Here is a 16,105-nt window from a genome sequence, read left to right on the forward strand (position 1 = left end):
AGGGACCCTATCTCAAAAAAAAACCCACCACAAAAAAAATGGCTGGTGGAGTGGCTTGAGTGGTAGGCCACCTGCCTAGCAAGTATGATGCTGTCAATTAAAGCCCAGTACCCCCACACACACACACACACAAAACCTGGATAGAAATTTCTTCACAATTATTTCAAGCTGGAGTGGCACATGTCTCTGATTCCAGCACTCAGAGAGAATCTTAACTTAGAGGTCAGATTAGGCTACATAGCAAATTCAGGTCAGTCTGGGCAATACAGTAAGACCCTGTCTTAAAAAAAAAATTATTTAAAAAATAATCTGGAGGCAGGCATGGTGGCACAGACCTGTAAATCACAGTACTCAGTAGGCTGAGACAGAAAGATCATAAGTTCAAAGCCAACCTGGGCTAGTGACATCCTGTCTCAAAAAAAAAAAAAAAAAGAACTAGACCATAATACATAAACAACAAAATATTACCAAACTATTCCTACACAAGAAAATAAAAATAGATTTCCTACATTTTAGAAACATATTTGCTAACTACCATAGAAATGCCAAATAAAATTATCTTGAGTATTATTTTACATCTGAATTATTAAGGTAGTAGTGCAAAAGAGGCATTAATGGGATGTAATTAATGGGATGTAGGGAGAAGTGTAAGGCTTTCTCCCTACAGCCTTATCCCTACATGATCTTTAAAGCAAGACATAGAAGAAGCCAAGGCAGTGTTCAGTCTCTGACCAGAGTATGCCACATTCAGCATTATAACTTAGGAAATAATTCAAGTTGCTCATGAAGATCTATCAGAAAAGTTATTGGCAGCATAATTCAGAATATCAAAAATAGAAATATGAAACAAGTTTTAGAAAAAAATTTGTAATTATAAACATGGAAAAATATTAATGTCATAAATACAAAGAGAAAAATTTCAGCAACATAAAATATGTGCTGGATACCTAGCTATTTAGGAGGCTGAGATCCAGAGGATAGAGATTCAAGGCCAGCCCAGGCAATTAATTCACAAGACACCACAACTAGAGCAAAAAAAGGACTGGAGTTGTGGCTAAAGCGAATGAGCACCTCCTTTGCAAGCATGAAGCCCTGAGTTCAAATCCCAATTCCACCAAAAAAAAAAAAAAGTACATACATACTCAGAACTTAAAATGAAAGCACAATGAAGGGACCACAGGTAATTTTACTTGTAGCATAACATTTTACAATAAAATTAACTTACCATTTGATTTAAGAGATGAAAGGGTTTTTTTTTTTCCACTTAAGACATTTCTATCTTAAAACAGCATTTTAACAGTATTTTATACAAAAAGAACACATACCTGATACTCGTCTACTAAATCTGCTAGGAGCTGGAACTGGAAAAAAAAAAAAAAGAAAAGCAACATTTAGTTATCATTATTTCACATGCCCCTATTCTTATTTTCCCTTTTTACAGAGATCTGACAAAGGAACCAAACACCTTAAAATCAAGTGGTGAGTCTATTCACATTCTTCCATATTCAGTGACAAATGATCATATAAAGACAATCTAAGAAATAAGACATTTCTTTATAAAAAAGCTTATAACTTCAATTTTACTTCTGCTTAAGTCCTCCAAATTTACCAATAATGCTATGATATCAAGTAATGAAATTTCCCTCTTTAATACCCTTTAAAGATCATTTAACATTCTTTAAAGAACATTCCTAGACCTGCTAGATAACAGCATCTAAATCCATTTCAAAGTAATTTAATGAGTATTATACTAAAATTCAAAAAAAGTTAATATTTTCTACTTCCCCAAATATGGGTGGGTTTTCTTCTGTCCGTGGTCAGTATATTTATTAGAAAAAAATGCCCCACATGTCTTTATGTTGGGGGAAAAAAAAAAAACCGACTTTTCTCTTAATTTTCTTCTACTTTTCAACTACTACTTTATGCTTGATAGTTACTTAAATTCTCACTACTAAACTGTATCATTTGCATAAAATTTATTTTAAACTTCAAAGCTTAATCTGATTATATTTATTTTAAAAAATACATAGAGGCTGGGGCTATAGTTAAGTGGTAGAGTGCTTGCCCGGCTTTTGTGAGGTCCTGGTTTCGATTTCTGACATGACCAAAAAAAGGTGGAAATGTGTACAACAAAAAAAATATAAAATAAACCCTTCCACCCTTCAAAGTTCAGAGGACCAAACAAAACCAACATGAGGCCTCTCACTGAAACAAAAATAGGTCCAAAAAGGAGACAAATGTTCATTTATAGTAAGACTAGAATTATCTTTTCCTGTAGTCATGCTACTAGAATAGGCCATAATTCAAAAGAAAACCACAGCTATTATTGATAGAAAAAACCTTACAACAGTCCCTCACTACATCCTCAATGAAAGAATGGGTTAGTCAAAATCTATTTAAAAGCAAAGCAAGACAATGAATTCAAGTGAACAAATATTTGTGGGTACTGGTATGTGCCATACATTGTTCCACAATTTGGTAGACATTAGTGAACTTTCAAGGAGCTTGCATTCTAGCTTAAGAGATGTGAGGGGAGTGTCATTAAGTCATATGAAACACAGTACCTGTCACTCAGGTAAGACAGATGAAATGTTCACTAGCTTAAGCTCTCATTCCAGGCCTCACAGGATTTTCATAATTAAAGTCCCAAGGAACATGACTACACAATGTAAAGTTATAAAACACACAATGAAATAATTTAGCGTGAGTGCTACCAGGGAATACCTCAAATGAAAGGTTAAACATAAATATTATGAGCTATTACAAATAAGTATGTTTCAAACAAAGATATAAAAAAAAGAATCAAAGGCATAAAGTAAATAAAAAGATAAGATTAAAAATAGCCAGGCAGACTTCGAAAAAACTGAACTTCTAGAAAAAAATGTCATCAATGAAATTAAAAACTATGACAAACACCAGGCACTCTCAGTACATGACATCTAAAAGCGCTAGAAAAATTATTTTAAAAGGTCACATCAAGTCAACCCCATCTCCAAAATGACCAGTGCGAAATGGACTAGAGGTGTGGTTTAATTAGTAGAGCTTTGCAAGCATGAAGCCCTAAGTTCAAACCCCAGTTCCACAAAAAACAAACAAAACAAAACAAAACAAAAAACTCAGAAAGCCTGGAAAGCCTCAAAAAAGTGTTGGACAACACATTTTGGGTATTGAGACACAAACATTGTACTAAAGATCTCATTACTGGCTAATAAATGTAGAAAAAAAAGACAATGAAAAACAACAAAAAGATTGAAAACAAAATAAAAAATTAAGAAACAAAGACAAAAAAATCATCCACTGCCAGGCCTGATGGATCACACCTGTAATCCTAGGTGGAGATCGGTAGTATTGTGGTTCTAGGCCAGCCTGGGCAAAAACGTTCATGAGACCCCATCCCAACCAATAAAATTTGGACATGGTAGTGTGTGCCTGTCATTTCGGCTACTTGGGAAGCATAAACAGGAGGAATGAGGTCCAGTCCAGGATAGACTGGATATAAAAGTGAAGCCCTATTCAAAAAGTACCTAAAGCAAAAAGAACTAGGGGTATGGCACAAGCCCAAGTTCAAACCCCAGTACTACTACATACAAATTCATTCTGCTTTATCTGTGGGTTAGAAGAGGAAAAAAAAATGCTATTTTTTCTCCACATTTTATCTTTCTGGAGAACCTTATATTAATTAAATGAGGTACATAGTATTCAAAGTTTAAAGAAAGAGCTCCAATGGTACATTTACCTTGATATTGTACTTTTCACTACTACATGTAAATGTGTGCTAATAAGGAGGCCCATCTCCCTTGTTTGTCTATCAGTTTATATCCATATTCCCAGTATCTACCTATAGAAAGGCTCTTATCTTACTGTGACTGATCTCTAACTATACCGATTCATATAGCTACTTCACTTAAATATATGATTTCTCAAATAAGCTATGTGTGGGCTGTCCCTGTTTTTATTCTTTTCTTTTCTTTCCTTTTTGCAGTACTGGGGCTTGAATTCAGGGCCTTGCCCTTGCTAAGCCACTTGAGCCACTGCCACTCTGCCAGTGCCCCCCCCTCCTTTTTGTTAAGAGCTCTTAAAATCTGGCTTCTATTTTTAAAGCTTTCTCTAAAATCACAATTTTCCTCCATTGTTTTTCTGTATTAATTCCTTAATCCCTGAACTAAAAGAAAACTACTCAATATTGATCATTCAACAATTACTGAGCCCTCCCCCATGACAGGCACAATTCTATCCAGTCAAGAAATAAAGCTGATTCAGATATGGTCTGTTGCCTACAAAGACTTTTTAGAAAGCCAAGCATGGTGGTATAAGCCTGTAATCCCTGCTCTTGGGAGGCTGAGACAGGAAGATTAAGAGTTTGAGGTAAACCTGGGCTACATAGCAAGATCCTATCTCAAAAAAAAAAAAAAAAAACTTTTAGAATCTAGCAAAGGATTGAACAACAACAGAATCACAATAGTGTTATATATTACAACAAAGGCCAAGTACAGAGGAAGTGTTCAGAGAAAGACAAGGTAGGTGCTGGGTCTAGAGAAAGTAAAGCTCAGCATGGTTGGGGCAGAAAGTGAGTAAGCTTGTGATTTCAGGAAATCAAAGAACTGGAGGGCATAAGTGTGAGCAGTATGCGAACAAAACACTGAGATCAAGGTGGAAAGGTGAGTAAGGACCATTTTGGAAGTCATTCTGTGACATTACAATATTCCCAAAAGTTAAACTAGTTGTTCCTCTGAATGTCCTAACTACTTCAGCTAAGAAGATTTAAAATACAAAGCCAGAAGCGAAGTCTAGAGACTGGCAGCCAAGGCTTAACGGGAAAGGAAGTCTTCACTGGGAGAAGGGGGGAAAAAAAAAAAAAAAAGAACCCTCTATTCTAACACCAGGGAGTGGCAGGAAGGTCCTCCAGTATAGAATACCTGGCTTTGTACTCCATTGATTCTCTACCTGCAGGTTCTCTGCTTTCCTCTGATCAGACCACTGAAAAGAGACAGCAAACTTGAAACATTCCAAACAAGGTAGAATTGGGCAGAACCAGTTGGAAATGTTCCCTATGAGTAGATCAGCAGTAGACACAGTACTTCTGTTACACCATGAAAGGACTGGAACAAAGGGAGTCATGACAGACTGAGTTTTATACAGATCACTCTGGCTGCAAATGGTGGAGGAAAGTAGTGGCTGAAGTTAGATGTGTGGTTTGTGGCTACAAGGAAAATAAATTCCACAGATGAGATAAAATCCACACACTTTAGTGATAGAAACTCAATGTGTCAATGTCTGTTCTACAAATGTCAATCAAATAAATTACATCTTTGTAATTAAAAAAAGACAAAATATCCAATATGAACATCATTCAATCTATAAATAAGCATGCCATCAAAGATTATAAAATTATAAAATGTCAGAGTTACAAAGTATCCATGAAGTCATCTGGTCTGGCTATGGCAAGCAGACTTCATTCCCCTCACATGGCAATTCTAATTGATGTCACTGGTCCCCTGAGTCATCACTGACTCCTTTCTCTCTTTCACTACTCACACCTACTTCATTAACAATTCCATCTGTTCTCTCTCCCACTTAATCAGCCTATCTCTCCACTCTTATCCTACTCTGAAGTACATTTATTTCTTGCTTGGATGATTTGTAGTAGCCTCCTAACCTGTCTTCCCACTGCCAATCTTGGTCCATAATAATAATAATGATCTTCCCCATGCAGTCATCAGAGTGATCTTAAAATTTAGGAAGACAATTTGGCAGTCTGTCAAAATTTTTAAGTATGAACTGCTTTTAACCCAGCAATAATTCTACTTCTAGAAAAGAATATATTCTTTCCTAGAATAGGATATATATGTATACATATATATATATGTATACATGCATATTTACGTGTATATATACAAATAATCACTAAACTACTGTATATAATATTTTAAAGGGAAACAAAAATTGTCTAAAAAAATAAATCAAGGAAATGTTGGTAGAGCAAGAGTACAAACTGACAATGCAAAGAGCTTCAACATATATGGTTGGGGGCTAGGAGTGTGACTCAACTGGCAGAACACCTGCCTAGCAAATACAAGGCCCTGAGTTCAAACCCAAGTACTGCCCCCCACAAAAAGATACACTGTTATCTGAAAAAGCTAATATCAGTTAAAAGCTAAAGTTAAACTAAAAATTTATTTTTGCAGTACTGGGGATTGAACTCAGGGCCTTGCACTTACTCTACATTTGAGCCAATCCTCCAGCCCTTTTTTGCTTTAGTTATTTTTCCAATAAGTTCTCCTGTTTTTGCTCAGTCAGGCCTGGAACTCAATCCTCCTATTTACGCCTCCTGAGTACTGGGGTGACAGACACGCATCACCATGCCCAGATGACTGACTGAGATGGCTTGCCTCAAGTCATGACCATGGCTCAGGAGGAGGAGCTCTCCCGAGTGCCTAGGATTATAGGAATGAGCCAACATGCCTAGCCAAATACTGTGTTTTCAATCCAACTAGTACATGCCACAAATTTAAAGTCCAATTAGTACTATAAGACTTACAGACAAAAAAAAAAAAAGACTTACAGACAAGAAAACAAAACAGTTCACAAAACAGAGTAGTCCTCTAGCACAGTTCTCACTCCTCCCAATTCCTGTTCTCCAGAGGCAACCATAAATTCTTTTGTGGTTCTTTCTCCTAAGATTTACTTTTTTTTTTTTCTTTTGAGTGGGAATAGAGTTTGAACTCAGGGCTTTGTGCTCACAAAACAGATGCTCTACCACTTGAGCCACACCTCCAGTGCATTCTGCTCTGGTTTTATTGGGAGATGGGGTCTTGAGAACTATTTGTGGGGGCTTAGCCTTGAACTACAATCTTCCCAATCTCAGCCTCTCAAGTAGCTAAGATTACAGCATGAGCCACTGACACCTGGCTTACTTTACATTTCTAAATAACACATTTATACTGTTATTTCTATTTCAACTTTATTTTTTGACTTAACTCTAGAAAAGAATAAGAAATAAGGCTTATAGAGTAACAGGACAAGATAAACTAGAAGCCTAACAACTTCATAGAGTTCTCTGTCCTACTGGTCCTCTACTGCTAAACTTTATGCTTCCATTCACCACTATTGTTTGGGACAAACCTAATCCTAATCAAAAAAGAAGCCAAAAGCAAATTCTATCAAGATGGCAAAGAATGCTGTAAACTGCAGAGATAAAATACTTATGATAGCATCATCTATGTGCCAGGACCTGGTCTAAGCACTTTATATGTATTAAGACAACTAATTCTTATACAAACTTGCTTTTTTTTTCCTATTGGGGTTTGAACTCATTATGTTTGCTAGACAGGTGCTCTATAAGGTACAGCAGTACAGATATAGGGCCCAAGAAAAAAGAAGGGAATTCACTCTACTAATAAAGGTGGAATCAGACTGGCTGACAGGCAGTCTTCATAGTCCATACTCCCATTCATACAATTAGGTGACTATGGAAGAAAACATTCAGAATCACCTTGGCAATATTTGTTGGCTGGAGTTTCCAACTGGGTAACACTTATGCCCATGCAACTTTGTGAAAGTACCTTCTATTTAAAATGTTTAAATTAGTGCCTCTTTGTTGTTGTTTTGAGATGTAGTCCAGCTGGCATGGAACTTGTGCTCCTCCTGCCTCTCACCCACCTTCTGCAAGAGCTGAGATCACAGGTGTGCATTACCATGCCTGCCTCTAAAGTGCCTGTTAAAGTGAAGTTAAAAGCCACCATCACACTCTGGGTTCCAGAATGAGCATTTGGAGGAGACCTACGCCAGCTGTGCACTTTGGATTGTGACCTGAGCAAGAAAACAAAAACAAAACCTATATTCAACAACATAAATCATGATAATCAATAATTCATAGGTAAAGTAAAAATCTGAAGTTCATACTAATCTATTAGTAAGTGAATAAATAAGTATGTAGGTAAGAAGAAGAAGCTCTTCCTTACAGAATTCCAACCAATAAATAAGGAAAGTGTGCTGAAATTTTTAAAAATATGATTTGGGGCCAGATGTGGTAGCTAATACCTGTAATCTCAGCTACTTGGGAGATGGAAATAGGAGGATCTTGGTTTGAGACTAGTCAGGGAAAAAAGTTAGCAAGACCCTATCTCAAAGAACAAACTGGGCATAGTGGTGCACACCTGCAATCTCAGCTGCTCTGGAGGAGTAGGTAGTCCAAGGCCATCCTGGGCAAAAAGTATGAGACTCTATCTGAAAAGTCACTAAAGCAAAACGGGCTAGGAGTGTGGCTCAAGTGTGAGAGTGCTTACTAAGTGTATGAGAGGCCCTGGCATCCAACCCCAGTACTGCCTTCCCCAAAATTACTATTTTGAAAGCATTATATTAAATAGCAAATAAGTGAGGTAAGAATCAATAGGTACTACAATTAGTAAGTGAAAGTATGAGGAAAAATAGGATCTTTAGAGTAGCTATTAAATACTAATAAGTAATAATGGTACTAACTTACAAGACAATCCACTATTGCAAACTAATAGTGCTTTACAGTGAAGAAACCTAGCAGACATATCCTTAACTAAATGATCAAAGTTATCATCAGTAATCAGATATATCGGACATCTGTGTTTCCTGAGTTAATGCACTAAAAAGGACACAGAATCACTGTGTGGTATTCTTTAAGAGTGGAGTTTCTTTTTTTAAGGTACTGGGGTTTGAATTCAGGGCCTACACCTTGAGCCACTCCACCAGGCCTTTTTTGTGAAGGCTTTTTTCAAAATAGGGTCTTGCAAACTATTTGCCCAAGCTGGTGCTGAACCATGATCCTCCTGATCTCTGCCACCTGAGTAGCTAGGATTATAGGCATGAGCACTGGCGCCTCTTTTTTGTCTTGTGGTGGTACTGGAGTTTGAACTCAGGGCTTCACATTTGCTAGGCAGGTACTCTACCACTTGAACCACACCCTAGTCCTTTTGGCTTTATTTATTTTTTCTATTGTTTTATTATTCGTATGTGCATACAAGGCTTGGGTCATTTCTCCCCCTTGGCTTTATTTTTTAAAAAAGGGTCCCATGGAGGTGTGGATCAAGCGATAAAGTGCCTATTTTGTGAACACCTGCTTTGCAAGAATGAAGAATGAAGCCCTGAGTTCAAACCCCAGGCCCACTGAAAGGAAGAAAAAAAGAAACATCAAAGTCAGGAATGAGAAAACAACAGTTTAAAAGGACACATGTCAGCCATGGTGGCTCACACCTGTAATCCTGACTACTTGGGAGGCTGAGATCAGGAAGATCAAGGTTTCTGAGCATGGTAGCATGCACCTGTCATCCCAACCACAAAGGAGATATAAGCAGAATGATCACAGTGCAAGGCCAGCCCAGGCAAAAAATATGAGACCCTATCTTAAAAGTAACTAAAAGCAAAAGAAGCTGGAGGCGTGCCTCATGTGGTAAGAGTGCCTGCCTAGCAAGCAGAAAGCCTTGAGTTCAAACTCCATACCCCCAACACGCCAAAAAAATAACAAATGCAACATGTGAATCTGGATCAGATCCTAGATTTTAAAAAAGGTTTTCTCACCAGGCGCCAGTGGCTCATACCTGTAATCCTAGCTATTCAGGAGGCAGAGATCGGGAGGATAGAAGTTCAAAGCCAGCCCAGGCAAACAGTTCTCAAGACCCTATCTCAAAAATACCCAACACAAAAAAGGACTGGAGGAATGGCTCAAGTGGTAGAGCACCTACCTAGCAAGCATGAAGCCCTGAATTCAAAAACCCCAGTACCACAGTCACACACCAAAAACCACACATAAGTAAATAAATAAATAAATGTTTTCTATGGGATTGTTGATAAAGTGTGAATGCCTTAGATTAGCTGTTAAGATACATCAGTGTTATTTTCTTTTTTTTGTGCATATTGGATTTGAACTCAGGGCTTCATGCTTACAAAGCAACTGCTCTACTGCTTGAGTCACAACTTCAGTCCATTTTACTCTGATTATTTTGGAGATGAGGTCTCATGAACTGTTTGCCCAGGCTGGCCTCAAAATGCAATCCTCCCAATCTAAGCCTCCCAAGTAGCTAGGATTTCAGATGTGAGCCACCAGTGCCTGGCCTCAATGTTATTTTCTTGATTTTAAATCATACTTATAGCTGGGCCCCGGTGGTTCATGACTATAATCTTAGTACTCAGGAGGCAGAGATCAGGAGGATCACAGTTCAAAGCCAGCCCAGGTAAATGGTTCATGAGATCCTATCTCAAAAAACCCTTCACAAAAAGAGGGCTGGTGGAGTGGCTCAAGGTGAAGGCCCTGAGTTCAAGCCCCAGTACTGCAAAAACAAATAAATTATAGTTGTACAAGAGAATACTTCTTGGGACTGGAGATGTAGCTCAGGGGTTAAGCATCTGCCTATCATGCATGAGGCCCTGGGTTTGATCTCTGGTACATCGAAAAACAAAACAAAACAAAAAAACAGGTCAGAAGAGAATACTTCTTTGTTCTTAAAAAAGGAAATAGACACTGAAATATTTACAAATGAAGGGCATCATGTCTAAAAACTACTCTTTATTTAAAATTTAGTATTTTGTTCACTGTGTTATTTTACATTATTATTTAAACATTGTACTAAATTATTAACAGTTTTGATACCCAGATATGTTTTGTACCAAAGGAAAATGCCTCACTTTCCTCACCCTTGTCCCATCTCTGTTACTTATAGTGCAAAAATGATAATACTAATGATAATAATAAGTGTGAATAAAAAAGAGCATGATAAAATGCAGTAAAATGTTAACATTTGGGGAATATGGACGTGGGAATTTTGTTCTATTTGCAACTTTTCTGTAAATCTGAAATTATTTCAAAATGCAAAGTTAAAAATGTGTTCCCAATAAAAACCTGGATGTGTGAAAAATTAGAAAATATATTTATTAATAGGTCTATTTTCTCCTTGATAGTAAACAATGCAAATATGCAAATCAGAACTTAGTATCACATATAACTTAAAAAGAAAAAAAACTGGGCTGGTGGAGTGGCTCAAGTGGTAAGAGTGCCTGCCTAGCAAACGTGAAGCCCTGAGTTCAAACACCAGTGCCATCAAAAAAAAAAAAAAGGCAATCTTCGATACTCAGAAGGCAGAGATCAGGAGGATTACAATTTGAAGCTAGCCCTATCTTGAAAAACCACATCACTAAAAAAGGACTGGTGGAGTGGCTCAAGCAGTAAGAGCGCCTGCCTAGCAAGTGTGAAGCCCTGAGTTCAAACCCCAGTACTGCAAAAAAAAAAAAAAAAACAAAAAACCTTTACACATGCACATTTTTCCTAGCTGAGATATGTGACCTTAAAAAAAGCATATTCCATGAGCTCATTTCACGCCAACTTTCTATCTGTGGCTCCCTTGTTAACATATTGAAAGATATTCTAAACACTTACTTTAAAGTATTAAAGATACAACTGATTAGCCTAGTGGGATGGTGCACACATGTAGTCGCAGCTACTTGGGAGGCTGAGGCAGGAAGATCGCTGAACTCACAAACTCCAGACCAGCCTCAGCAACAAAGCAAGATGCCATGGCAAAAAAAAGAAAACATACACATACACACAATTAAGTAATCAGAAGTAAATTATACAAAGTAATAGATAAAATTGAGGTTTTTAGAAATTTAGGTTGTACCCAGTATGGTGGTACATACTTGTAATCCCAGCACTTAAGGCTGAGGCAGGAGGATCCCAAGTTTGAGGGCAGGTCAGGCTACATTGCAAGTTCTCTATCAGTCTGAACTGAGGAAAAAAAAAAAAAAAGAAAGGGAGGGAGACAGGGAAAGAAAAAGAAAAAGATAGAAAGCAATGCTAGTCACAGAAGAATGGTCATTTTCTGTGTGTGCGCTGGGCACTAAACATGCTACACTCTACCACATACTCTACCATTGAGCTACCCCAAGCCCAAGAATAATGATCTTAAACAGGTAAGGACTATGAAGTAAAATACAAAGTAGAGACTGCAAAAAAAATCACAAAATTTAGGGAAAAAAATTTAGACCACATTTAGAAAAACTAAAAACTCCAACACAATCTCATTAATGACACTCAGGAAAAACAAATTTCAATTTTTTTTCTTTTTTTTTTTTTCATTTTTCTTTTATTATTCATATGTGCATACAAGGCTTGGTTTATTTCTCCCCCCTGCTCAATTTTTTTTCATTCTTTCATTCATTTACATGTGCCTGGTTTCCCTTTGCTTTTGCAGGTCCATCCTCCTTTTCAAATCCTTTAAAGCTGGGCTCTCTAGGTGCCACATCTGTCAGTTGGAGGCCTTATGCTTCTCACTCTATCCCTCTCTTGCCTTGGAAGATCTCAATCACACCCACATACTCTCATCCTCTTACTCTCACAAAGACCTATCTTGTGAGCTCCAAACAAGAATATCCAATTTCCTGCTTTCATCTTCTGTGTATCTCAGAGACCTCAAACCTACATATCTATAATCAAACTCATGATCTTCTCCATCCTCCCCAAGTTGAAAGTTTTTTCACGTCATCTCATGATTTCTTACTAAAGAACACTACTATCAATCCAAAAGCACAGGCCTAAAATGCAAATGTCCTTCCTCTTTGATTTCCTCTCTCCACACAACCCATAACTAATCCACTCTAAAACCCACCATCTTACCCTCTACATTTGCCCTGGACCCATCTTTAACACCTCTCCCCGAACCCATGCAGACATCATCTCAAACCTACAGTAAGTACATCAGGAGCCTCCTCATTGACAAACTGCCTACATCAGCTCTTGGCCCTTTCTAATCCCTTTTCCAATCAGTTGCAAAAGTGATCTTTTCTAACCACAGTCCTCATTACTTCACATTCCATAACTTAAAATTTTTCAGTAACTTTCTCAGTGTTCTAATGATAAGGACAAAACTATCATGTTCTCCTTCCTCTCTGCACTTGGCTGCCATACTGACTGTTCCACAACAGCATCTTTTTTTTTTTTAATTATCATATTATTGTTGTACTGGGGTACATTGTGAGATTCACAAAGGTACTTATAATTTATCTTAAATTCACCCCCTCCATCATTCTCTGTTTTCCCCACTCCTCCCATTCTGTTGAAAAATAGTTTCAACAGCTTTACCACTTCATCTTACTTCTAGAACATTCTTCTCACTACTTTGCAGAGTTAACTCCTTTGGAGTTGAGATAATAGTTACCTCTTACAACATAATCTCCTTGGGGAAGCCTCAGGAGCACTGGGCATTGAACATGACTGACTTCCCAAATAAGGTCATATTCTTATTATAGGGTCTGAGAAAACCAAATACCTTTTTCATTCAAAGCAGTGATGCCACTAATACAACACTAGAGAGATGTAATGGTTATTTTGTTGGTGGTGGTTAGTACAGGTTTGTAAGCTCCCCAAGGAATAGAATTAGGTATGTTTTTGCTTACTAATGTATTCTCAATGCTCAGCATGTGACAGATTTTTAGCACATATTTGCCAGATGTGTTCATTTAAATGCCTACTGTCCCAGAAATACATAATATTCATCATTGGGCCAGGCACCAATGGCTTACACCTACAATCTTAGCTACTCAGGAGGCAGAGATCAGGAGGATCTTGGTTGAAAGCCAGCCTTGGGCAAGTAATTCACGAGACCCTATTTTGAAAAAGAAAAGAGCTGGCAGAATGGCTCAAGCAGTGATAGCACCTCCTTAGCAAGCATGAGGTTCTGAATTCAAGCCTCAGTGATGCCAAGAAATATATAGAGAGAGATACAGACCACCTGCTTTGCAAGTACAAAATGCTAAGTTCAAACCCCAGTCCCAGCAAAAAAAAAAAAAAAAGACATTTGAATCCTGGACTTTTTTAGTCATTTTACTGATGTTAGATATTTTGTAATGCCTTGTTCTGTTTTTCAAAAGAGTTCCACAAGTCTAATGTTTAAGTCTGATGTGTAGAAGAGTAGAGAGCCATTGCCATAAATTGGTAACACATCATAGAATCATAGTAGTTCATAGCTTATCTAGCCATGAAATTGGGGTAGCTTTCCAGCAATTTAACACACAGCCTATCTATAGAATGAAACAGCTCTGTTTTTTGTTTTGTTTTGGTTTTTTTTGGAGTTTCAAGCTTTGCGTTTTGCAAAAATTTAAGTATGAAATTCAACAGGTTTTTCAGAATGTGAAGAAAATGGTTGATGTTTTAGTTCACTAGTTATAAAGCCCTTTGATATCCAAAAAGTCTGGCATGTTTTTCTGAGAGACTGAGATTATCTTTTGTTGTTGGTCCTGGTGCTTGAACTCAGGGACCCACACTTGCTAGGCAGGCCATGCTATCACTGGAACCACTCCGCCAGCCCTTTTTTGTTGTTAGTTATTTTCCAGATTGGATCTCATGAACTATTGGCCCGGGATGGCTTCGAACTGTGATCCTCCTGATCTTTGCTGATTGAGTAGCTAGGATTATGGGCATGAGCCATTGGCATCCAGCTGCAGTTGTCTTTAATAGATGCATGATTAAGCTTACACCTGGAAAAGATCTGAGTTAGCTTTATTCCTTAATTTTAATTTTTTTTATTTACTTACTTACTTTTATGTGGTGCTAAAGATTGAACCCAGGGTCCTGCATATAGTAGGCAAGTGCTCTATCACTATCACTTAGCTATACTCCCAACCCAAAGGTGTCTTTTTTTATACTTTAAAAAAACTACCTTTATTATTTCTTCTCCAACCTTGCCTCTTATATCTCTCCCTGTTCCCATCCAACCATTTAAAATTCTCTCTATGCCCAAAATAGGAAAATTTTCACAGCCTATGTATACTCACTACCCCACTCCTTTTCATCTTTCCAGGTAATTCCTGCATCAGTTTCTGGCACTCTAGCCAGGTGCCGGTGGCTCACGCCTATAATCCTAGCTACTCAGGAGGCAGAGGATCAGGAGGACCTTGGCTCAAAGCCAACCAAGGCAAACAGTTCATGAGACTCTATCTCAAAAAAAAAAAAAAAAAACACAAAAAAGGGTTGGTAAGGCTAGTGGAGTAGCTCAAGGTTTAGATCATAAGTTCAAACCATAGTACCACAAAAAACAACAACAACAAAACACTCTAGGCACAATGTAATTGGTTCTTTGCCTGGCTATAGAACAGATTATGAACTCCAAGAAGACAGACATTTTGTCAGACTAATCTCTAAATCCACAGCACCTTCCCCAGAGCTCAGCACATGGCTGATTTAAAGTTTACTGAATGGATATATAAAGTTCCTATCCCATTTTCAGCTTGTAGAGCATCTCACCAGCAGTATAATATGGAGTCAAAGAAAAGTTCACTTCTTCTAAGCCTCTCTCTTTCTTGGGCAGACATAGATCAAATTTACACACCCAATGCAAATTTAAAAAGGAGAGCTCCTGCCAGATACCCTTTGCCATGCTGTAATCCTAGCGGAGATCAGGAGGGTCGAGGTTTGAAGCCAGCCTGGGCTTTATAAGACCCTATCTTGAAAATAACCAACACAAAAACAGGGCTGGTAGAGTGGCTCAAGCGGTAGAATGCCTGCCTAGCAAATGTGAGGCCCTGAGTTCAAATCGTAATACCTCAAAAAAAAAACCAGGAGAACTCCACTATAAACTCCAAGTATTATAAGTCTCCTTCTAATGTCTATAAGCTTAAGCATTTAGCATCAACCAATTATGGAGAGAGAAAGCAGAGAAGAAAAAAAACACTTCGTATTTTGTTTTAAAAAAATCAATAAAGTCAACTTTACCAAACAAAAAGATATTTGGTACACTCTTGCTGCACTAGAACTGTTGATTCTCAAATGGGATGTGACATTAAGCACTCTTAAAAGCGAGGCACAAGGGCTGGTGAGTGGCTCAAGTGATAAAAGTGCCTTCCTAGCAAGTGTGAGGCCTTGAGTTCAAATCCCAGTACCACAGAAAAATGAATGACATAAAATTTTCAACAGTTAAATAAAAGCTTTAAAAAAAAAAAAAAAGCGAGGTGCAGCTGGGCACTGGTGACTCACGCCTATAATCCTAGCTACTCAGAAGGCAGAAATCAGGAGGACCACGGTTCAAAGCCAGTCCTGGGCAAACAGTTCAGGAGACCTATCTCAAAAAAACCCATTACAGAAAAAGGGCTG

At 37.8% G+C, this 16,105-nt stretch overlaps 1 protein-coding gene across 1 annotated transcript in view; it reads right to left on the minus strand.

Annotated features, from left to right (window-relative positions):
- Positions 1-16,105, minus strand: part of Prkar2a (protein kinase cAMP-dependent type II regulatory subunit alpha) — a 68,933-nt gene that overhangs the window by 40,805 nt on the left and 12,023 nt on the right. The window contains exon 2 of the mRNA XM_074059703.1: positions 1,326-1,361. Coding sequence (XP_073915804.1) covers positions 1,326-1,361 — 36 coding nt within the window. The remainder of the gene's footprint in view (positions 1-1,325; positions 1,362-16,105) is intronic.

This window comes from Castor canadensis, chromosome 17, assembly GCF_047511655.1.
Source record: "Castor canadensis chromosome 17, mCasCan1.hap1v2, whole genome shotgun sequence".
NCBI classification, from domain to species: domain Eukaryota; kingdom Metazoa; phylum Chordata; class Mammalia; order Rodentia; family Castoridae; genus Castor; species Castor canadensis.